The sequence below is a fragment of the Podarcis cretensis genome (genome assembly GCF_951804945.1).
Source record: "Podarcis cretensis genome assembly, chromosome: 4".
Taxonomy (NCBI): domain Eukaryota; kingdom Metazoa; phylum Chordata; class Lepidosauria; order Squamata; family Lacertidae; genus Podarcis; species Podarcis cretensis.
Window position 1 is genome coordinate 95,351,467 of NC_137173.1, and position 25,166 is coordinate 95,376,632.

At 42.7% G+C, this 25,166-nt stretch overlaps 1 protein-coding gene across 2 annotated transcripts; it reads left to right on the forward strand.

Moving 5' to 3' along the window:
- Window positions 1-3,974: 3,974 nt before the first annotated feature.
- GPR180 (G protein-coupled receptor 180) lies at window positions 3,975-24,848 on the forward strand. 2 transcript variants are annotated; one of them, XM_079972877.1, is made up of 9 exons: window positions 3,975-4,186; window positions 6,535-6,693; window positions 9,881-10,081; window positions 12,929-13,109; window positions 16,083-16,132; window positions 18,791-18,948; window positions 21,525-21,716; window positions 22,627-22,704; window positions 23,446-24,848. In XM_079972877.1, the coding sequence occupies exons 1-9, from the start codon at window positions 4,048-4,050 to the stop codon at window positions 23,602-23,604; spliced, it is 1,317 nt and encodes a 438-aa protein (XP_079829003.1). In that variant the 5' UTR covers window positions 3,975-4,047; the 3' UTR covers window positions 23,605-24,848. The 2 variants fall into 2 exon arrangements, with proteins under 2 accessions (XP_079829003.1, XP_079829004.1); XM_079972878.1 differs by lacking the exon at window positions 23,446-24,848 and adding an exon at window positions 22,879-23,398 and having other exon boundaries at window positions 22,627-22,734.
- Window positions 24,849-25,166: the final 318 nt, after the last annotated feature.

The window sequence follows — 25,166 nt, forward strand, 5'->3', positions numbered from 1 at the left end:
GCAAATCCATACCCTCTTAGTTTACCCTTAATTGTTTATCCTCACATATTATAACTTCAAATTTTCATCTAATATCAATCCAATCTGACATATTATTATTTTGCCTTATTACTAGAACCGCTTCGTTTCATTCCAACGTCACTGACATTCAATCGTTTTACAATATTTCTGTAGATATATTTTAAATTTCTTCCAATCTTCTTCCACCAACTCTTCTCCCTGGTCTCGGATTCTGCCAGTCATTTCCGCCAATTCCATGTAGTCCATTACTTGCATCTGCCATTCTTCCAAGGTGGGTAGATCTTGTGTCTTCCAATGCTTTCCAATGAGTAATCTTGCTGCTGCTGTAGCGTACATAAAGAAAGTTCTACCCTTCTTTGGGACCAATTGGCCGACCATGCCCAGGAGAAAGGCCTCTGGTTTCTTCAAGAGAGTATATTTAAATACCATTTTCATTTCATTATAAATCATCTCCCAGAAAGCCTTAATCCTTGGGCATGTCCACCAAAGGTGAAAGAATGTACCTTCAGTCTCTTTACATTTCCAGCATTTATCGGCCAAGTGATAGATTTTTGCAAGCTTGACTGGGGTCATGTACCACCTGTATATCATTTTCATATTACCCTGTATTTTACTCCGTAAACCACCCTTGGATCTCCCTTTAATCAGTGACTCCAGGTGGCTGGGATCACACGTTCAATATATCCTCAAGTTGGCTGACTGGACATTATTACACAACCATGAAAGAAATATATGAAAAGGTCAACTCTGGCAAATTATTTACTCTAATGTGGAGTGTACGTTGCAGTGAGGTCTCCTGGCACCCTTTGCAAATCTTTTTAATTCTGAAACAAAGCAGGTTAGGCAAATAGGCTAGTGGGGTTGGTTCGACTCCCTATAGTTTCAAAATTCCACTGGAAAAACGGTTGCGTCTCTGTGGAGATGGCAGTATTGAGTCAGTGGCTCATGTGCTTCTGGCTTGCACTATTTATAAAGATTTGAGGAGTCAGGTTATTACCCATCTATTATTGTCGCTCAACCATTGCTTTCTTTTAGCACTTTTTTAGCAGATGAAGATGATCAGGTGGCAGCAAAAACTGAAAGGCTTTTAGCGGAGGCAATTAGAATAAGATCTATTATCTGATTATTGATGTAAACCTGCAAAATATATTTTGTATAGTTTTTATTGTAGCACCCTGCTTGTGGTTAACACTTAGCTGGAATGAAATATTCAACACAGCAATAGAGAAATTAAAATAATAATTTATTTGTCAGACAAATAAATATGAGGCACAGTGGTATATGGTTACCAAGCTCTGGCCTGGCCTCCTGCCATTCTGGCCAGCACTTATATTTCCTTAATCCAGCCCCCTTGCTCCTCCTGTGGCTGCCTCTGTCCAATCAGCCTGGTTAAAATTCCTATTGGCTGTTTGCTAGAACCAATCACAAAAGATACACCCATTTCCTTCTGTCCTTTTATGGGAATCAAAAAGCTATGTATTCTTCTATCTATAAATGACAAATAAGTAGTAATATATCTTACATGTGTCTCAACAAGGAATCTTAATTACCAGCTCACCTCTTGCCCTTCTTGCCCTATTGCCTTCCAAAACAGATGGTTAATCTTGAATTTTTATCTTAAACATATGTCAAGGATTTTGAGTTCACATCAACATTGAGAGATCTCCTTCATTTGAAGGTTTCTAAACAAAAGGCCTGACAACCATATATCAGGAGTGCTTGATGGCGTCTCCTGTCTGGCAGGAGGCTAGGCTGGTGGCTGACTTAATTTCAGGATAGTTACAACTCTTACAACTATATGAAATAAGAATCTAGCATTTCTTAAATCCTTTGCATAATTATATTTAAGCTAATATATTTAATACATAAATAACCTTTTAAAAGGAAAAGAAATCTTAAAAGGATCTTAGTTTAAGAAAGAAACAGCTTTAGAAAAGACTTCCCAAAAATGCTCTTTCTGCCAGCCAGACCAGTTGCTTTTCACTGCTCTTGACCTTTCAACCTTAGGAAAATATGGCTCAAGTTTAATGGGAGGCACATGGTTTTATTTTACTATTTATCAACCCTTAATTTGTAGGGTCAGTGTAACCTTGGCTCTCAGCCTGTAATTCCCTTTTTACGACTTTGAGAATTGTTTTCTGCTATAAATCAGGGGGCCCCCTTGTCTAGGAGAAAAACATTTTGCCAAGGTTCTTAGGCAGCTGCTCTTCTGCCTGGCATGAACATTTGAAAATCTTTAAGCTCATTTTAAAATACTGAGGCATCTAATCATAAGCTTGCATTTTTATTAAAGCTTATATGTTTAATCAGGGCTTGTATTTTAAGAATGAGTTTAAAAATGTTCTGTTTCATGCCAGGCAGAAGACCAGTTGCCTAAAAACCTTGGCGAGATATTTTTACTCCTAGACAAGGGGCCCCCCTGATTTATAGCAGAAAACAATTCTCAAAGTCGTAAAAAGGGAATTACAGGCTGACAGCCAAGGTTACACTGACCCTACAAATTAAGGGTGGATAAATAGTAAAATGAGCCATATCTTCTTCCTAAGGTTAAGAAGGTCAAGAGCAGTGAAAAAGCATCTAGCTGGCAGAAAGAGAATATTTTCTGGGAAGACTTTTTCTAAAGCTGTTTCTTTCTTAAACTAAGATCCTTTTAAGATTTCTTTTCCTTTTAAAAGGTTGTTTATGTATTAAATATATTAGTTTAAATATAATTATGCAAAGGATTTAAGAAATGCTAGATTCTTATTTCATATAGTTGTAAGAGTTGTAACTATCCTGAAATTAAGTCAGGCACCAGCCAAGCCCCTTGCCAGACAGAAGACGCCAATCGAGCGCTCCTGATATATGGTTGTCAGGCCTTTTGTTTAGAAACCTTCAAATGAAGGAGATCTCTCAATGTTGATGTGAACTCAATCTTTGACATATGCATAAGATAAAAATTCAAGATTAATTATCTGTTTTGGAAGGCAATAGGGCAAGGAGGGCAAGAGGTGAGCTGGTAATTAAGATTCCTTGTTGAGACACATGTAAGATATATTACTACTTATTTGTCATTTATAGATAGAAGAATATATAGCTTTTTATTTTCCATAAAAGGCAAGAGGAAATGGGTGTATCTTTTGTGATTGGTTCTAGCAAACAGCCAATAGGAATTTCAACCAGGCTGATTGGACAGAGGCAGCCACAGGAGGAGCAAGGGGGCTGGATTAAGGAAATATAAGTGCTGGCCAGAATGGCAAGAGGCCAGGCCAGAGCTTGGTAACCATATACCACTGTGCCTCATATTTATTTGTCTGACAAATAAATTACTATTTTAATTTCTCTATTGCTGCGTTGAATATTTCATTCCAGCTAAGCGTTAACCACAAGCAGGGTGCTACAATACAAGCCCTGATTAAACATATAAGCTTTAATAAAATAAAAATGCAGGCTTATGATTAGATGCCTCATTATCTCTTCAGTACAATTTATTTTATTGCTATTGCTTAGTGGCTGATGCAAATAAAAGATTCTTCTGATTCTGACTATAAAGTAAAATACGAATATTGATTATATATTTGGTGCTTTTATCTTCTGATTTTGTTCTGTGAACCGCTCTGAGACCTCGGGGTATATAAATTCCATAAGTAATCATCTTAATGACAATAATCATCCTGTCTAAGACGTGTCCCACGGCCATGACGTCACGAGCCGCTTCTGACGCCGCGTTCCCTCACCCTCTGCCCTTCTTTGGAAGTTTCCCCGCCCCCCTACCCACCCAGCAACAGGCTCGTCAAACGCGGTTGGAGAGCTCGTTCCCTAGCAACCGCCGCCGCGCGCCGGAGTGGGGGATTCAAACGGGCAGCAGGCCGGAAGTATTCCCGTCTCTATCGGCTGGCCCCGCCCACCCCGCCGATCCGAAGACCGCTATTGGTTAGCTGCGCGGTCAATCCCGCTCCCGCCCGCCCACCCGTGAGGTTGTTGACGTGGTACCGGGATGAGAAAGCGGTGACTGAGGCGGCCGCTCCCGCCGCCGAGGGAACGACCATGGGGCTTCCGTGGCTCGCCTGGGCCACCCTGTGCTGGGGCGCGTGGCTCCCGGCGGCGCAGGCCAAGACGGTCCGGGGCGGCTTCTCCAGCGCGGCCGCCGGAGCTGGCCAGGCGGCGGCGCAGTTCCAGTTCCACGGTAAGCGGGGCGCTGCCCGGCCTGGAGGAGGATCCCGCCCAGCGCCTTTGCGCAGCGCGATCCTATGCGCGCCCTGCTCGGGATGGAGCGCAGCAGGGCCTTCGGTTGGGAGAAGGAGGAATGCGAGGGATCCCGTGCCAGGGCCTTTTCTGCTGTTTGCGCGCGTTTCCACGCGTTATGCGCCTTTGCGCAGCGCGATCCTATGCGCACCGAGCTCGGGATGGAGCGCAGCAGAGCCTTCGGTTGGGAGAAGGAGGAATGCGAGGGGTCCCGTGCCAGGGCCTTTTCTCTTTGTTTGCGCGCGTTTCCACGCGTTATGCGCCTTTGCGCAGCGCGATCCTATGCGCACCGAGCTCGGGATGGAGTGCAGCAGGGCATTCGGTTGGGAGAAGGAGGGATGCGAGGGATCCCGTGCCCGGGCCTTTTTTGCTGTTTGCGCCGGATTCCAAGCGTTATGCGCCCTTTTGGCAAGGGTTTGCCCCGACTCCAGGGGGCTCTGAGACTCGCCCCACCCTGAAGTCTACTGCCCTTTACCTCCCCCTGTAGCTACGGCTCTGTCTGGACCTCAGCTGATCTTGCAGCCATATATATCATCACCTATATAGGTAAGGTAAAGGATCTCTGGGTGGTTAAGTCCAGTCAGAGGTGAGTATGGGGTGCGGCATTCATCTCGCCAGCATGAATAAACCGCTTCTGGTGCAACAGGATACCATGACGGAAACCAGAGGGCATGGAAATGCCATTTACCTTCCCCGACACAGCAGTACCTATTTATCTACTTGCACTGGTGTGCTTTCGAACTGCTAGGTTGGCAGGAGCTGGGACAGAGCAATATGAGCTCACTCCATCACAGGGATTCGAACCTCCTGCCTTCTGATCAGCAAGCCCAAGAGGCTAAGTGGTTTAGACCATTTAGTCCCGCATATATAAGTGACTGTAAAGGTAAAGGGAAGTGGGTGGCACTGTGGTCTAAACCACTGAGCCTCTTGGGCTTGCCGATCAGAAGGCTGGAGGTTCAGATCCCGCCATGGAGTGAGCTCCTGTTGCTCTCTCCCAGCTCCTGCCAACCTAGCAGTTCAAAAGCACGCCAGTGCAAGTAGATAAATAGGTACCGCTGTGGCGGGGAAGGTAAATGGTGTTTCCATACGCTCTGGTTTCTGTCACAGTGTTCCATTGTGCCAGAATCGGTTTAGTCATGCTGGCCGCATGACCCAGAAAGCTGTCTGTGGACAAATGCCAGCTCCCTTGGCCTAAAAGCGAGATGAGCGCTGCAACCCCATAGTTGCCTTTGACTGGGTTTAACTGTCCATGAGTCCTTTACCTTTTTATATATCTTAGGTAAGCAATTAAATTTTGCATGCCCCACTTTTAACAAACAGCATTCGCTGTCAAAGAGGGAGGACGGTGCTGTTGCAGCAGGAGTTTTTCTCCTGTTGGCACTGCTTCTTGTTTTCCCCTTTGGAGGGTCATAGAATCGCAGGGTTGGAAGGGATCACAAGGGTCTCCTAGCCCAACCCCCGGCAATACAGGAATCTATTTGCTCAACGTGGAGCTCGATTTCACAACCCTGAGATAAAGTGCTTCATGCTCTTCTACTGACTGAGCTATCAGATGACAAGCATTGCCTTGCTAGTCGCATCTCCTTTCTGCTGGTTTGGAGTTATGAGATTTTCCCAGTAATCGTAGGCCCAAGGTAAGCCCTGAATAAAGGGTGCTATAGGGGCAGAGGGCAGAGACTTAGGTTGGATCCTAAGCCTGAACACTATTGCTTTTTCTCTGCCAGACTTAGTCAGGCTCAGCCAGCTGCAGCCCCACTGCTGAACAGAGTCTGGATCTGGTGTAATTTTACCCTAGTTTAAGTTATACCAGCTTGCTTTATGCCAGTGTCTTGTGTATAGGGTTGCTTCCATAGAGATCCAGTGTGTACATGGGTGTAATTGAGTCACTCAGCCTAGGTCTTAGCTGTCTGATTTGAGCCAACTGAAATCACTTTGCTGTATAAATAACATTCTGCAGCAGAGACAATCCAAAACATTTTTTATACCCACATCAGAATGTCCAAAGTGCCCTTCCCCAAATAAATCTAGGTTCTACAATCCTATTTTAAGATAAATATATAGCAGCCCAATGTAGAGCATTTTCAGTTTGGATTTTTTTGTGCCTTGATGTAAGCTGGAAAAATAATTGCAGGCATCTAATACAACTATTTGTTGACCTAAATATTGGTAGGAAAATGAACACTTGGCAGCAATTTGCATTAAGAGGCGATTCTGCCATCTAGATAATATTTCTCCTTTATTTCCGTCCTTATCTGTGTAATAGACTTTGACTTCTTTTTAAATATCAAGGTGATTGTGCTCTTCTGTATGTCAGAATCAACAATGTAGCAACAGCAGTTGGAAAAGAAGCCAAGCTTCACCTCTTTCAAGCTCAGGAATGGCTAAAGCTGCAAGAAAGCCACCAGGATTACAGCTGTAAAGAGAGATTGTCCAAAGCTCAGCTGATAAGTGAGTTCAAATGGGCGGTGGGTGTCATGAATATACTGAGTCAGTTCATAGCTTATTATATGCATCAGTTGAACAATAGCTTTAGGATGAAGAAAAAACTAAGAGAAGAGTTATGGTGTTTATAACTTTGCTCATGTAAACAAAAGGCATGGAATTGTAAGCCAAGGTACCTAGACTTAACTTCCATGCCATGCAAGCAGTATATATTGTGCCTGATTGCAACTTAGCCTTCATACATGCACTTTCCTGTGGTTTTTCAGCCACAATTTTCATATTGGGGGAATATACATGCAGTAGCAATGCACAGCACATTCACACAGTAATGTGTGCAGCAGTGTGTCTCGTGCAAGCACATGCAGCAGTAGGCTGAACTGTGTCCTGAGCAAGCATGTGCAATAGCACATCACATAAAAATATTCACAGCAACGCATCATGTGCAAGAAGCAGCTCAGCACATGCAAAATACACGCAACAGCATGTCGGCTGCCCTTTCCTGAATCCAGAAAGCAGCCTGCTCACTCTGTGACCACCATTTTTAATCTGGGAAGTATCAAAACTGTCATGATAATCCATCGGGAAAAAGTTTTGTAATTATTGAAAAAAATGGCTTGCATCCTAAGATAAGTTCCCAGCCCATTATTCCACCAAAACCCCTCTCCAGGAAATCAGGAGTCTTCCTAAACAATTTTGGTTGGGATTTAGAGGGCAATTAGGAGGAGGAAACTTTTCTACCATGAACTTGTTAGAATCCAAGCTGATATTAATTCTCCTCTCGGAGATCTCCAAACTCTTACAGGTATAGACTATCCAGGCACATCCAACAGGTAGATTGTGATCTACCGGTAGATCACTGGACATCTGTGGTAGATCACTGATAGATCACTGGCTCCCCCCAAAGAAGCTCAACAAGTTTGGCTCCCCTAAAAAAGCTCAACAACTTCTTTGACCTGAACCCTCAAAAAGGAGGTAGATCACTGCCAGTCTTTAACTCAGTGAGTAGATCGTAGTCTCTTGGGTGTTGGCCACCCCTGGACTATGCTCACATTCAAGAGTAGGAAACCTATGGCCCTCCAGATAAAGCTGTCATCCCTGACCTTTGACCATTCTGGCTGGGTGGGGCTGATGGGAGCTGGTTCAGTAGCATCTGGAGGGCTACAGGTTTCCCATCCCTGCTTTTATGCCAAGAGCTTTAGGGCAGCAATAGGGAAGGTGCGTTCCTCCAGATGTTTTGGCCTCTATTTCCCATCAGCCACAGCTAGCATGACCAACTGTCAGCGACGGTGAGAGCTGTAGTCCAAGAACATCTGGAGGACCCCAAGTTCCTCATTGCTGGCATAATGTCTGAGTTTTTAAGATACATCGATAAGTCTGCAATCCTATATACACATACCTGGGAGCAAGTTCCTCTAAACTCAGTGGCAATTACTTCAGAGTAGATACGCATAGAATTGCATTACACAAAGTGTCTGTTTGTTTTCTAAATATTTGCTTCTCATCTCAAACATTTTATCTCTTCAAAATACTTGTAGACTGCTCTGCTCTCTTTACGGCTGGTTTAAAACAAATTTCATCACTTAATTGCGGTTTGTCTTTGAATATCTTGAGTGTTAATATTTAGTTCATAAGTAAGCTAGCATAGAATAAGTGTGCAGTGTTGTTTAGTTTCTGGGAAAATTAAGTCATTTGTATCATCCTATCTCCCCATACACTACCATGGTCCAATTACAGACTCATTGAAAATGAAGTCAGCAGTTCAGAATCTAAAGCTTAATATAACATTTGTGGAGCACAAATATTTAATGTACAAAATATTGAAGTTCCTGTTACAGTTACTATCAAAGAAGTGCTAATCATGATCATTCTTAATTTTATTGATCAAAATAAAGACGTGCAAATTATATCTCAGGATAGTATAATTATATAACTGAATTGAACAGATACTAAAAACATTATTGTAGTATCATGTGTGTATTTATATGAACAAGTCTAGTTATAATTGAATTCCCCCCCCCCCCTTTTCCTTTAGCCCAGCCTGTTCAGATTTTACCATGGACAAGTAGAGAATTGAGAATGTGGTTTGGGGCTGAAGGCATGCCACTGAATTAACATTTGAACTAGACCAAATATTATGATCACAATCTAAGCACAGCTTAGCACTTTTATATCCCATTGATTGCAGTGAGTTAGTTATGCACATGCTTAACTGCCTCCTACTGAAATTAAAAGATAACTGAAAGATAACCATGGGTGACACCTGGCTTGAGAGCAGTACATGTGAAAAGGATCTAGGAGTCTTGGTTGACCACAAACTTGACATGAGCCAACAGTGTGACGCGGCAGCTAAAAAAGACAATTCTGGGCTGCATCAATAGGAGTATAGCATCTAGATCAAGGGAAGTAATAGTGCCACTGTATTCTGCTCTGGTCAGACCTCACCCGGAGTACTGTGTCCAGTTCTGGGCACCACAGTTCAAGAAGGACACTGACAAACTGGAACGTGTCCAGAGGAGGGCAACTAAAATGGTCAAAGGCCTGGAAACGATGCCTTATGAGGAACGGCTAAGGGAGCTGGGCATGTTTAGCCTGGAGAAGAGGAGGTTAAGGGGTGATATGATAGCCATGTTCAAATATATAAAAGGATGTCACAGAGGAGGGAGAAAGGTTGTCTTCTGCTGCTCCAGAGAAGCGGACACGGAGCAATGGTTCCAAACTACAAGAAAGAAGATTCCACCTAAACATTAGGAAGAACTTCCTGACAGTAAGAGCTGTTCGACAGTGGAATTTACTGCCAAGGAGTGTGGTGGAGTCTCCTCCTTTGGAGGTCTTTAAGCAGAGGCTTGACAACCATATGTCAGGAGTGCTCTGATGGTGTTTCCTGCTTGGCAGGGGGTTGGACTCGATGGCCCTTGTGGTCTCTTCCAATTCTATGACTCTATGAAACTGCTTAACATGTGTATGCATTGAACCGTATGGTTTTTAAGGGGTACAGGCACACTAAAACATGTAACACAAATGCATCATATGGATCTGTTTCTTAAAAAGCACCTTGATGCATGTGCATCTGGCAAAACCGGCTTGTGCATTCCTTAGCCATAGCTAACCTGAAAAGTTTCTTGTTTTCTAGCCTTGTTTTATGTCCTGTAAGCCAAAGCTTTCTGAGTTTATTCAAGTCTGGTTCCTTTTGCAGTGCACCTGAACAGCACAGAACAAAATTTGACTGTGTCCCAGATTCCGTATCCTGACACATGGTATGTGTTTTATGTTGACAAGTTTACCTGTGCGGTGAATTATGAGGACTCTGAATCCGAGGAAGTTCAATTTGAAATGGTGTTACTAAATCCAGATGCGGAAGGGAATCCTTTAGATCACTTTAGTGCAGGGGAATCAGGTAAGATGTTTCTTCTGGACTTTGGAGGAAATTGGTTGGGGAAGTGACAGGCAAAAATAACCCATTAAATTGTATACATATATTAGATGTTGCTATCCAGTTATCTATAGGATGAGGGAAACATAAAACGATGACTTTGAAGTGTCTGATAACTTTAATTTGCCCTAATAAATTAGTGTTCACCCACTTTTTTTTACCTTTTCCCCACAATCCAGGACAATTACCCAAAGTATCTACTTAGTTCCATTTTTGGTGCATTCTAATTGTGATGTCTCAGAAGATACAGTAACATATTAATAGAATCAACCACTTCAATTTTATTATTACATAATTAACATTAGTTGCTAATATATATATGGCACTTTAGTTCTGACTGCAAACACAGCTTTAAAGAAAGTTCTTTGGGTTTCATTGAATGGGCTAAGAATTTACAGTGTAACAGAGATAAATGACTACTTCTTACACAGAAAAAAAAAAAAATCCAGACAAGTATAAAAGGAAAATAAAATATTGAGAAATTCAGGGACCAGGTTTCTTTAATTCATCTTCATGTTACACACCATAGAACATGAACATCATTCATTCAAAACTGAAAATAAGTGCATTGTGGACTGGCTATGCCTTTTAAATGTTGCAGCAATGACACCTAGTGGTAAGATGAATGTTTCACACATCTGTTGCACGGCCTCTCAAATGTTGGCATAGTAAAATCTCGGTGAGTCAATTGTGTCCACAAGTCTAAAGCAAAAGTGGAAGCTTCTTTGTTCCGTATGAAAAAGTGGTGTTTGCAGTATGTCCAGCATTATATTTGAACAGAAATGTATGTCTGCCAACAGACACCTGAGAACCTCCTCTTCTAACACTGCGATCGCTATGAATATTTGCTGCAAACATCTCTTTTTGGTATTGTGAGGAAAAATAGAGATATGAGTGCATGGGAAGCACTTTTTATAGTGCAAACCTCCACATGTTTACGCAGAAGTAAATCCCATTAATTCAGTGACGCTTTCAAGCTAGGGTTCAGAGAATCACACCCTTGGGAAGCAATAATATTTTGTGTGTGAAGCATGGCTTTGATGCCCATTCACAATGGATGTGGCATTAGCCTGGGAGTGACTGACATGCATATACTACTATCCTGGCATTTACTATACTTCTGTGTGTGCTGTGCTTGAAACATTTCAGTCACTCAGTGTTTGTCAACTGCTTTAGCAAAAGACATTACAACAGCAACAAAGAAGTCTTCGTATAAACAGATTTGTTGAGTTGAGAGCACTGTTCACAAATGCCATATCCTCAAGGCAAACGTATAATGTTTGTATTGCAAAGTCAGCTCTATTCCATGACTGCAAAGAGAAGCTACATTTACCCAAAGGCTAGATTCTTGTCAATAAGCACAGTAAGTTTCAGACACTTCTGACAAGGCACGTGTGTTTGCATATATACTTAGAAATTTCAACAGAGACGGTTGCCGGCTTAGTAAAAATAAAGTAGGCTGCAAATTATTTGTTATTAGACAGAAACAAGAAAATCCAATATCTGTCCCCAAGGTTTGTAAGCAATATTCATTGTACCAGCATCACACTGGAAATATTGGTGTTATAGTTAACAGTTATTTTAAAATCTATTAAGTTATTTTGGTGAAGGAACAAAATATTCTTTGGTCACATCTTAATTGGTTCTTTGAAATAAATTGGTTGCAATGCTCTTGAAAGGTAGCACACAACAACATAGGTTAGGGCATATCAGCATAATTGTATTGTATTATCTTTTTAGATGCAGCCTGTTCTGGGACATGAAAGACAGGTAACAAATATAATTATTGATAAGACTCCAGCATTTCCAGTGTTGTTATGCTGGTATTGTGAGTATATATACGAGCACAGTACAGTGGTGCCCCGCAAGACGAACGCTTCGGAAGACGGAAAACTCGCTAGACGAAGGAGTTTTTCGTTTTCTTAGCCGCTTCGCAAGACGCATCTCCCTATGGGCTTGCTTCGCAAAACGAAGCTTGCCCCGCAAGCTCTGGGGATAGCGGGGAAGCGCAGCGCGTCTTCCCCGCTGTCCCCGGACCTCTTTTGAAGCAAGGGGCGGCGGGGAGAAGATCGCTTCTCCCCGTTGCCAGCCCCGCAATCTCCGGGGACAGAGGGGAAGATGCGCGCGCCTTCCCCTCTGTCCCCGGACCCCTTTTGAACCAAGGGGCGGCAACGGGGAGAAGCGATCTTCTCCCCGCCACCCCTTGCTTTAAACAGATCCGGGGACAGAGGGGAAGGCGCGCGGCGCTTCCCCTCTGTCCCCGGACGGTCTCCATAGGAATGCATTGATTGATTTTCAATGCATTCCTATGGGAAACCGCGCTTCGCAAGACGAAAAACTCGCAAGAAGAAAAAACTTGCGGAACGAATTAATTTCGTCTTGCGAGGCACCACTGTACTTACAATCTGCTGCGGCAGTAGTTGTAGTTTCTTGCTTCTATTTATTAATAGAAATTTTTTTCCAGCCTTTTAAAAAAAACTGAGCTAGCAATTGTCTCTGTTGAAATTACTCAGTATATAGGCCTATATTAATAATAACCCTGTTTTGGCTGTACCTTAGGAACCACTTCTTTCCCCTGTTCAATAGGCTCATCTTTGCGCACCAGAGATGAGTCATTTTCTGTAGTATCCTTACTGGGTGAAACCCTTTTGAGTTTCCCTTTGAGACTTCTGTTCTTAATTTAAATTTTATCTGGTCAGGTTGCTACTGTGTTTTGTCATTATTTTAGCTCTGGTATTTTTTTGTTTTTTTTAAGGGTTGGACATTAAATATCTAAAGAAATGTTATGTAAGGTATTTCTTCTCTTTGCAGGCCTCCATGAGTTCTTCTTCCTGCTTGTTCTGGCATACTTCGTCGCTGCTTGCATATACGCTCAGACATTGTGGCAGACGATTAAAAAAGCAGGGCCTATGCACACTGTGTTAAAAGTTCTGTCGACTGTTCTGCTCTTGCAAGCCGCTTCCGCTTTTGCTAACTACCTACATTTTTCAAGGTAAATTTAAACCCTCCGCCTTTGGGCATACGAAGCTGCCATACCAAGTAACATCATTGGTCTTCCACGTCTAGTGCTGTCTGTGTCAGGGATGGGGAACTTGTGGCTCTCCAGATGTTGTTTGACAGTGATCACCCCTGATCATTGGTGATTCTGCCTGGAGCAAATGCCGAGTGGAGTCCAACATCTGGAGGGCTACAGGTCTCCCATCGCTGGTCTTGCTTTGGTAGTGACCTTCCCAGGTTTCAAGAAGGAATTTACATTGTCAAATTGCCCCAAATTTCTTTTATTTCGAGAATTTCTGCTTCAATGGCAGCTCTTGAGGCAGTTTGCTGTGGGTCTCGATTACACCGTGTATCTGTGCTTGATCTTGGAGCTCCAGCTGCTCCCTCCGAAGCTTTGGAAGCTCCTATAGAGCGTCCTTTAACACTGCTGGACCCTTCAGAATTCAAACTTTTCCTTTCGACTTTTTTGAGAAGGTGCTTTGCCCGTGCTCCCTTCCCATTTCCTCACAGCAATCGGGCCGCTCAGTGTAAGTGGCCTCCATCATCCTCCATTGCCTGCAGTTGACCCAGAAGTCATTGCTACCCATGTTCCTTTGTTCCCTTCAGATTGAATCTGAAATGTTCTTTCTGCAAATCACCACACAAGGGTGGTAGAGCAAAATACAGGGTGCTGGTCTGCCCAGCACAGGGGAACAGCAGGTTTTGAACTCGCAGGCACACTGATACAATTACCTGAACAACTGTGCAAAGGTAGGCTACGTGTATCTTAGGGCAGCTCCCTGCTTTGCACAATAAATGTTTTTGCTACATATACAGTGGTGCCCCGCAAGACGAATGCCTCGCAAGACGGAAAACTCGCTAGACGAAAGAGTTTTCCGTTTTGAAGGTGCTTCGCAAAATGAATTTCCTATGGGCTTGCTTCGCAAGACGAAAATGTCTTGCAAGTTCCTGCGGGTTTCCCCCCCCCCTTTTTCTAAGCCGATAAGCCACTAAAAGCTGCTAATAGCGCTAATCCGCTAAGCCGTCAATGGGCTTGCTTCGCAAGACGAAAAAACCGCTAGACGAAGAGAATCGCGGAACGGATTCTTTTCGTCTTGCGAGGCACCACTGTACTGCAATACAGTGGTACCTCGAGTTAAGAACTTAATTCGTTCTGGAGGTCCGTTCTTAACCTGAAACTGTTCTTAACCTGAAGCACCACTTTAGCTAATGGGGCCTCCTGCTGCTGCCGCGCCACCGGAGCACGATTTCTGTTCTCATCCTGAAGCTAAGTTCTTAACCCGAGGTACTATTTCTGGGTTAGCAGAGTCTGTAACCTGAAACGTCTGTAGCCCAGGGTACCACGGTATTACACTGCTGTTTCCTAGAACAGCATAAAAGACATACAAACATGTAAATGTATGTTGGAACCCTGAATCGCCAGAGTCTCCATATGCGTTCACAGGTGTGAATGTTTCCCACACTTTACGTAATACATATTTGCTGCAGGAAACACTGGTGCGTGGGTGTGTAGGAAACACATCTATCTCCTAATATTTACACCATCCCCAATAGATGATCATCCACTGTTCTCTGTACAAAACAGTGAGATAGGAAATAACCATTTAGCAGAGCTCATTTAGGTTTTGTAGTAGGGAATACAATTCAGTGCTGAAAACAGGTGAAGAAACAAACTGTTGTCACTTTGCACTATAAAGCCTAAATATGCTGTTCTAAAGGTGTTCTTCCACCTTAATTTTATTTTCTTGTAATTAAACATGTATGCTTCAGCTTCCTTTCAACTCAGATGTATTGATCAATTGTCATTGTTGGTTCCTCTAGATTTGCTGCATTTAAACTTAACTGAGGCCTACCACTCTGGAGGGGACGCGGGTGGCGCTGTGGGTTAAACCACAGAACCTAGGGCTTGCTGATCAGAAGGTCGGCGGTTCGAATCCCCGTGACGGGGTGAGCTCCCGTTGCTCGGTCCCTGCTCCTGCCAACCTAGCAGTTCGAAAGCACGTCAAAGTGCAAGTAGGTAAATAGGAACAGCTCTGGCGGGAAGGTAAACGGCGTTTCCGTGCGCTGCTCTGGTTTGCCAGAAGCGGCTTAGTCATGCTGGCCACGTGACCCGGAAGCTGTACGCCGGCTCCCTCGGCCAGTAAAGCGAGATGAGCGCCGCAACCCCAGAGCCGGCCACGACTGGACCTAACGGTCAGGGCTCCCTTTACCTTTTTACCACTCCGGAACAGAATAGTATTGACATTTTGTTTCAGTATTTCCCCTTTATGTAAAAAGAGTTACATAAATTCAATCAAGTGCATTTTCTCACCCTCTCTCTCTATATATGTATTGCTCTTTTGCCCTCCAATTAAAAAACACTTTAAAAAGTAAGTAAATAAAAGCTTTTAAGTTTTTGAAAGTCCTCTTCTGCTGCACTTCCACAAAAAACAATCGCCAGCTTTTCAGTGTTCTGCAGGCAACGTTTTGGACAGCTCCACTTGTTGCAAAACTTTTGGACCTAAAGAAAAATAGGAAATACAGTGCAGAGAAAGGCCATTATGTGCAGCAGCTAATCCAACTCAGGATGATGGGAGGTATTGGCATTGCATTTTGGGAGGCAGGAGACCTCCAAATCAATCCAATTTGCATGCCACTGCACACCGCTAGTGTAGCCTCTTCTGTTAAGAAGTCAAATCTGCTTCACAGAAATTCATATGAGAAAAGCAGGATTCTGGAGCTTCTGTGCGGAATGCAAAATAGTTATATGCTAGTAGATTTGCCCATTTCCTTTATCATTTACAAGCTGGAGGCAAACCCAGCTGATTTTCATGTTATGTATTCTTAAAGCTTTTACAAAGTTATTTTCATTTTTTTTTAATATCCAAAAATAATATTAGTGGTGGTTGTGTTTTGCAATTAGTTTATGCTTTTATGATGCGTATTTCTTTAGTATAGGCTAATTTATCAAGCTGGTTTTCCTTTTTAGTTACTCTAAAAATGGAGTAGGAGCACCTTTTATGGGAAGCCTTGCAGAGTGTAAGTACATCTTGCTTTCTTTGAGCTGGTCACAAATGAGGACGTTGGTTTTAGGGAAGCACGTTATCTGGATGTTAATATATCTTGTATAACATGAAATGCTGAGTCTGTTGGGAAGTCAGAGTGGTTTAAAATATTAGATAAAAAATTTAAGCCACACCTAGAAAACTGTCTTTGCGCAGAGTTGCAATTCCCGGCTGTGTCTGAAGGAGCCCCTGCAGCAAATGGGGCTCTTTACCCTTATTTATTAAAAATAGTTACGCTTTTTAGAACAGTGTTAGAGTCCACTCAAGCATTCTGCTCAAAATTAAGCCCCATGAAATCAGTAAAACTTCATTCATATAAGTCAATATAGGATTGTAGCTTAACTACAAGTTAAATCACTTCAGCTAAACAAATTTCATTTCCCCCCTTAGGGTGTTCCAGGCAGACAGTTTCTTGTGCAAATATTCCTGTAAAGACGTGGCACAGGTTAGACCCCACTCTGTGATTTGCCACTGCTCCTTTCCTCACTTCCAGATTCTTTCTCTTGCTGCCTCACAACAGAGGTGTGCATTTTCCCCAGATGTTTTAGACTCAAGTCTCCATACAGTCATGCACGCCTTCGCTGAATTTCTTGCAGCAAAAGCTAAACCTGACAGCTTTACTATTTCAAGATATGCCAACACGACTCCACCCTTACATGTGCTGATTTTAATTTAATTTAATTTAATTTTTCTTGTAGCATATTGCGTAAAATCTGTTGGGTACAATTTTTACAATACTGTGCTGTTTCCTGGGGCTCTTGTACTTCCAGGAGGACTGTGCAGTGAGTGTTAATTGGAGCAGCCAATGCTTTTGTTGCGGCGAAATTTACTTAATTGCAAACCAGTGTATCTCCTGCAAGTGCCAAGGAAAAAAACACATTTCTGTCCCTAGTTATTGCAATTGTTGACCTTCAGTGTACAAAAGGTGACTGTGTTGCTGTTGTGTGGCAAACACAGTGGTACCTTGGTTCTCAAACTTAATCCGTTCTGAAAGTCTGTTCCAAAACCAAAATGTTCCAAAACCAAAGCGCACTTTTCCATAAAAAGTAATGCAAAACAGATTAGTCCGTTCCAAACTTTTAAAAGCAGCCCCTAAAACAGCAGTTTATCATGAATTTTACTATCTAACAAGACCATTGATCCATAAAATGAAAGCAATAATCAATGTGCTGTACCATTAAATAAGACAGCATTGTAGATGATAAAAAAAAAATGTTTTTAAAAAATTTCTTACCTGCACTGATGATAGTCATTGTTTGGATGGGGGGCTTTTATCCATTTCCACAGTCGCACAACCAATCAATCAGTAGCTGAACCGGGTTCCACACAGTCACAAAAACAAATGAACCAAAAAAGCCTCAAAAACAAAAACGCAAAATAAATGGCAGAAACAAAAGCACCCAACTTAATCTGTTCCGAAAGTCCATTTGACTTCTGAAATGTTCAAAAACCAGGGCACAGCTTCTGATTGGTGCAGGTTCCCCAGAAACAATAGCCGACAACCCCATCGGACGTTCGGCTTCTGAAATACGTTCGAAAACCGGAACACTTACTTCTGGGTTTTCAGCATTTGAGAACCCAAGGCGTTTGAGAACCAAGGTACCACTGTACTGGATGCATCCGGTGACGTAGACTTTTTTTTTAAAAAAAGATGCTTTTCTGGACACATACAGAACAGCTCTGGATAGATGACGTGTACAGACTCTCAAGAGGGAGGGGGGAAACATAAGCATGAAATCACGGTCCTGCTTCATTTTGTCCCCTTCTCATTTCAGAAATATTTTTATGGCATTTTCCTTCTTCCTTGTGCATTCCATAGATCTGATTCTGGTTTAAACGTTCCAAAAATACATTTAAAAGCCATGCAAGACTATCCCTGCACACTGTCCATTATGTGGTTGAAGTGACAACCACAGTAAAGCTGTGGACCAACCTTCCCTAACATCATGGCCGGTTGTTGGGGGTGATGAAGATCTTGGGTCCTGAGGTTGGGGAAGTCTGGTCCAGATTATGAAAATTGCATTCCTCCACTAGAGGACATTGTGTACAGCAGAGGCTCTAAATACAGTGTGCCCTCGCAAGACGAATGCCTCGCAAGATGAAATACGCGCAAGATGAAAGAGTTTTCCGTTTTTTGAGTCGTTCTGCAAGATGAATTTCCCTATGGGCTTGCTTCGCAAGACGAAACGTCTTGCGAGTTTGTTTCCTTTTTCTTAAAGCCGCTAAGCCGTTAATAGTCGCTAAGCCGCTAATAGCCGCTAAGCCGCTAATAGCCGTGCTTCGCAAGACGAAAAAACTGCAAGACGAAGAGACTCGCGGAACGGATTAATTTCGTCTTGCGAGGCGCCACTGTATTGAGGAAAAAGCCAGTGTATACAAGAAGCTTCGTATTGGAACACCAATGGACACAATTTAAATGAATTTGTACACTGCAAGAGTGCTGGTCAGTATGCATGCTATTTATCTAGGCTAGATTATCCCGCTAGTTATATTGAAGTGTTTACAACAATGTTAATTGACCTCTTATGTATGTTTTGCAGAAGTAAAGCCCTGCAAAAGGCCATTTTATACAGAGGTTTTTCTTGGTGGCATAATTCAGACAATTCAATCATATTAATGTTCTTCCCCTTAGTGTGCGACATAATCTCTCAGGTGCAAATGCTCTATCTGCTGCTCAGTTTGTGCATGGGTTGGACAATAGGGAGAATGAAGAAATCTCAGAGTAAACCTCTCCAGTGGGATTCCACTCCAACATCCACAGCCATTGCAATAGCTGTCGTGGTAACACAGGTCTGTTTTCATGCTGGGTGTTTGATTTACTGTGGAAGTGCTTTGGGGGGTAATTAAGAAACATTAATAAGCATATTAATTACGAAATTAAAAGACGCCTGCTTCTTGGGAGAAGGGCAATGACAGGCCTAGACAGCATCTTGAGAAGTAGAGACGTCAGCTTGCCAACAAAGGTCCGTATAGTTAAAGCTATGGTTTTCCCAGTAGTGATGTATGGAAGTGAGAGCTGGACCATAAAGAAGGCTGATCGCCGAAGAATTGATGCTTTTGAATTATGGTGCTGGAGGAGACTCTTGAGAGTCCCATGGACTGCAAGAAGATCAAACCTCTCCATTCTGAAGGAAATCAGCCCTGAGTGCTCACTGGAAGGACAGATTGTGAAGCTGAGGCTCCAGTACTTTGGCCACCTCATGAGAAGAGAAGACTCCCTGGAGAAGACCCTGATGTTGGGAAAGATGGAGGGCACAAGGAGAAGGGGGCGACAGAGGACGAGATGGTTGGATAGTGTTTTCGAGGTTACCAGCATGAGTCTGACCAAGCTGCGGGGGGCAGTGGAGGACAGGAGTGCCTGGCGTTCTCTGGTCCATGGGGTCACGAAGAGCCGGACACGACTAAACGACTAAACAACAACAATAAGCATATGATGTGATAATGATCCTGCATGAAGAGAAGAGGCTGTCTATACTGATGTTCCTTTGGGAATGTTGTGAAAGGGTCTCCAACCCGAAAGACTGCAAATGCTGCTGTCGATGGTAGTGATACAGATGATTGAAAAACTCTTCAGAAGAGCTCTTGCAGGCTGACAGAGGATTTAATGTAATACCTAGCTCCTGAAAAAGTAGCAGCCCTGATTACCTGGTTGTACATTTTCTAAATCCTTACTGAGGGCTAAGTATTTCCAGGGTCACTCAAAGTCTCTCCTTTAGCTACACTGATACACAGCATCAGCCCAAAGTGTGAAATGGGAAGTCCCACGTTCAAATCTGCTCTTAATCATGAACTTCCTTTGCTGTCTTAAGCCAGGGGAAGCCAGCCTGCCCCACTCACCCACCCAAATGTTGCTGGACTAAAATCCTCATCAGCCCCTGACCGCATGGCAAACGGTCAGAGATGGTGGAATTTGTAGCCCAGTGTCTAGAGGGCACCATGTTTGCTGCCGCTGCCACAGGCAAACTGTTTTTCTCTTCATACCAGCATTGGCTTACTAGTTGCCAAAGTACAGTGGATACAAATTAAATTTGTTCCAGGGATCCGTCCGCAACCCGAAAAGTCCGTAGGCAGAGGCGCCGCTTCTGCACGTGGCAAAACCCAGAAGTATACACTTACGGGTTTGCCACGTTCATAACCCGAAAGTTATGTATCCAGAGTGGTACGTAACTAGAGGGTTCACTGTAATTGATCTGCCACCGTCCCCCAGCAACTCTACCAAATTCAAATAAAAAATATACTTCTTGGAATATTGTCTAGAGCAGTGGTGAACAAACTCTTTTCTGTCAAGGGCTTCATACCCTTAGGGTAATCTGTGGGAGACCGCATATTGGCACCAAAGGTGGATGGCACTGCTTCTCTTTTATTTCTTTTTTTACCACTCCGTTCTCTCCCTTTAACTCCCTAGTTTCCCCTTATTACCTGTATGAACTCAGGGTGCCACCGGATTAGGCCTTGATTTATCCACCCTGGTCTAGAGAACGAAGAGACATGTCTCCAAGCATTCATTCATTCATTCATTCATTGGCCCTCTGTGCTTCATATATCGATGGGCATTCAGCAGAAAAAAGCAGTTCTCACCTCTCAGCCATATGCCTTTCAGAACCCCATTACAACATGTGGCCCTGAGCTGGTACCTGTATTATATGCACACCAGCCATGATAAGTGTTGTCCGCCATTTTATTTTTCTGTGATATCTCTCTCTCTCTCTCACAAACACACACACACACACAAACAGGTACCGTATTTTCCATCTTATAGACGCCCCCATGTTTAAGATTCCCCCTATTTTGATATTATTCTTTAGGGAAAAAGCCTAGTCTTATACAGGGGGAAATACGGAATATTGAAAGATTATATTACTTTTAAAACAAACAAGCTAAATGGGCACAGGTGAAAGGTTTCCTTCTCCGACATACTTCTAATTATTTCTAAACCAATGCTTGTTTATTTCTTCTCCTAAGGCTAAAAAGCCCATTCACAGAGTTCTCTTGGCAAGTGCCTGTCACACCTCATAGAAGCCTGCATGGTGTTGTCAACAGATGGAATCTGCCACTGAATTGGGACCCTGTAATTGAGGCAAAATTATCCACATCAGTCCCAAACAGAGTGCTTGAACTTTTGTCCACCCCTGACCACCTCACATTCTAAAAAGATTGTATTAAAAAAAAACAATTGCTGACTAGAATCTCAGTTTTATTGAAGAGGCTTTCAGCAAATTGTACTCTTTTTGTTCCTCCTTTCCCTCTCTCCAGTGCCCAGACTAACAATGTGGGGCCATCATATTTTGTTTTTATACTGTACAAAGTTATATGAAGAAAGATCCATCTGACACTATCTTCTAATTGTGTTCCTTGTTCTTTTGCAGGGCATTTTGCTAATTTGGGAACAGTTTGAGGATACAAATCATCACAGTTACCACTCACACCAAAGTTTAGCAGGCGGGCTTCTCATTGGCTTGAGAATTTGCCTAGCTCTGTCGCTCGGCTGCGGACTTTACCAGATCATCCGAACTGAGAGAAGCACACTGAAAAGAGAATTCTATATCACTTTCACAAAGGTATGTGCATCATATAGAAACTCAATGTATTCTTCCAGAGCGCTATTGAATGCAGTGACTAGTTTGGAGGAAAATAAAACAGTGCAATCTCATATGTACTTACAAATGTTTCTTGTGCTTAATGGAGCTTATTTACAAGTTATTGTATACAGGATTGTAGTCTGAGGCTACAATCCTATGCACTTACTTGGAAGTAAACCCCATGGAACACAGTGAGACTTCACTTCTGAGTACATACATACATAGGGTTTGGTTAAGCAAGGTATGATGTTACACATCAAGAATGTTCTATGGCTTGATGCAGAAGAGCACTTGGTAAGTTACAGAACGTATTTTAACGTGTGAAATGAAAATGAAAATATGTAACTAGAGATCCATTAATGGACAGAGTGACTTTTAGTACTGACATGATGATGCTGGTGCTGATAACTTTCCTAAACAGGGCTGCCTTTAAGTGTCTTCTAAAAGTCAGATACAGTGGTACCTCAGGTTAAGTACTTAATTCGCTCCGGAGGTCTGTACTTAACCTGAAACTGTGCTTAACCTGAAGCACCACTTTAGCTAATGGGGCCTCCTGCTGCTGCTGCACCACCAGAGCCTGATTTCTGTTCTCATCCTGAAGCAAAGTTCTTAACCTGAAGCACTATTTCTGGGTTAGCAGAGTCTGTAACCTGAAGCGTTTGTAACCTGAGGTACCACTGTAGTTGTTTATGTCCTTGACATCTGATGGAAGGGCGTTCCACAGGGTGGGCACCACTACTAATAAGGCCCTCTGCCTGGTTCCCTGTAACCTCACTTCTCGCAGTGAGGGAACCGCCAGAAGGCCCTCGGAGAAGAACCTCAGTCTCTGGGCTGAATGATGGAGATGGAGATGCTCCTTAGCTGATAGTGGTCTTCCTTCTTCTTTCAGGGCTGTCTTCTGTGGTTTTTGTGTCATCCAAGTCTTGTATCCATATCTCTAATGTTAAGAGATTACCAGCGAGAGAAGGTAGGTAGATACAGCATAATAAAACTTGAGGTATCTGAAGAAGTGTGCATGCACACGAAAGCTCATACCAAGAACTGACTTAGTTGGTCTTTAAGGTGCTACTGGAAGGAATTTTTTTGTTTTGACTATGGCAGACCAACACGGCTGGCCACCTATCTGTAACTAAAACTTGAGTCAGTTACCGAATGAAGGCTTAATTGTATGCAAGACTTTGGATTGTTAAACTTTGATAAGTAATGGGAATTTATGAATCTATTTCCCCCCCCCCCCGTAGCCCCCTTCAATCATTCCACATGAAGGAGCAACATGTATAGAGGGGAGCTGTGGGACCCCTTCCCTTCACCCAGCACATCAAGTTCCCCTGGCCCCACCAGTCATGTATTAGTGTGGATTCTTGAGGCAGGGAAATCTGTGCATGTAGACTTCCTCATATCCTGGAACTCTAATTGTGCAAGATCCAGGAAAGCCTGAAAAACGTGAATGGTGGGGCCAGAAGAAACTGCACAGTCCCTTCCTACCCGTGTTGCCCCTTCATGTGCATAATGTATGCAGGCAGCTTTAGAATTGTGGCGTTAAGAGATCCCATGAAAGACTACATGAAATTGTGTTTTAAGAGATCTGGCAATTCCCAAGGTGAACTTCTAAACTTGAATTTCTGGGTAGGTCCAGTAAATTTTAGGTGAATATTCTGTTCTTCCTACAAAGCTCTCTTCTTTTTTCTCTTTTCCTTTCATATTTTAGGTCATTACCGTAGGCGTCATCCTCTGCCAGTTGTTCTCCATGGTCCTCTTGTACCGACTCTTTGTTTCCCATAGTCTGTATTGGGAAGTGTCCTCCCTCTCTTCAGTAACACTGCCACTTACTGTAGCATCTGGACATAAAAGTCGGCATCATTTCTGAGATGCATCTGGGAGATCCGTTGACAAATGTGCAATAAAGACTTGGAAATGTGCAGCTATTTTCAGCAGTGAATCCACCACAGAGGATTTTTGGGAGAAACGAAACAATCAAAATACAGAATTACACTGCTGCAGGAGCTGAACGAGTGCAGGTATGAGGCAGATTTTCTCAAAAATTGTGACAAAGCATCTTGGATGAAGTCAAAGAAAATTCTTGACCTCGGTGTTTTCACTTAAAAACTGCCTCATCTTACGTTGGAACTAGATCCAAATTGTCATAACTGCAAGCATAAATGGATCACATAGACCAGTGTTTCCCAACCTTGGGCCTCCAGCTGTTTTTGGACTACAGCTCCCATCATCCCTAGCTAGTAAGACCAGTGGTCAGGGATGATGGGAATTGTAGTTCAAAAACAGCTGGAGGCCCAAGGTTGGGAAACACTGACATAGACCACTTTTGGAATTAAAATAATATATTGGTTTAAAGTTGCTTTGAAACAGTGCAAATTGTGCAGGAGTTTAAAAGGACTTGAAAATTGTAATAGGTCCAGGAAACTCAGTGTAAAATGTTTACAGCAAACTGTAGCACTCGTTATTTGTGTTTTTGAAAACGAAAAGAAAAAACACTTCCTTGCCTTGAGATTTGGATGCAGTTCAGATTTCAGCTTGATTACCAATTGCTTTTTACACACCATGTTTGTGACAAATGTTACAAGAGCATAAGGGTGATGGACTAACTTGAGTTCTGTTTTTTAAAAAACAAAAACTTGGCGTTGTTAAGGTTATAAAAACAGCAGGCTAGCATCTCCTAAACTTGGAGGGGGGGGATATGTGATGCAGCACTAGAATTTTAATCCTGATATAATTCATTACTCTTACATTGAGGATTCAATCATAATTAAGCCATATTCACAGATTAAATTAACAGAAGCATTTCAAATAAATGTTAGTTTCAGTCATCAACTACCCATGAATTCCTGCCCAAGGATACTTAATCAGGATTAAATTTTCTATGAATAATTGAAAAACAAAATACTCACTGGATTTGTTATAATCCATGTTGGCAGTGGGTTCTAAGTAGTTGCCATCTCCCACCCATTGTAGTAGAAGCACACTCTGAAATGATTCCTAGCATTCAGACTGCCATTGTAAATATATACTCTTATTGAAGTGCCTATTTATTGCTCAAGATTGAAATAATTTGAATGAGTTTTGCTATATAAAATAAACATTCCTGTTAAGTAATTTCTGTTCTGTTGTGTGCTATTAAATCATGCTTGTAAACTGGTGTCTCGGAGGAAATGTGAAGCTAGTTTTATAATACGCTTCAGTTTTTTTCTGAGTTCCAGACACAAGGCTGTGTTTGTACCATCATCAGAAGCCAGCCATGAAAGCTGATTGATTCATGCTTATTTACTCTTCCTACTTGCTCCAAGGCAATACTCGCACTGCGTTGAGCCAACTGCCAGAAGAAAGGAGAAGAAGGCCGTACAAAACTAATGCTTCCCACTTATCCTCTTCCCCACTCTCTTTCCCCCTTCACACCAGGATTAGCAGCAGTGG

Coding starts and splice junctions, on each gene's coding strand:
- GPR180 (XM_079972877.1), top strand. CDS start 4,048: ATGGGGCTTCCGTGGCTCGCCTGGGCCACCCTGTGCTGGGGCGCGTGG. Junction 6,694..9,880: donor GTCCAAAGCTCAGCTGATAA/GTGAGTTCAAAT, acceptor TTCCTTTTGCAG/TGCACCTGAACAGCACAGAA. Junction 10,082..12,928: donor CTTTAGTGCAGGGGAATCAG/GTAAGATGTTTC, acceptor TTCTCTTTGCAG/GCCTCCATGAGTTCTTCTTC.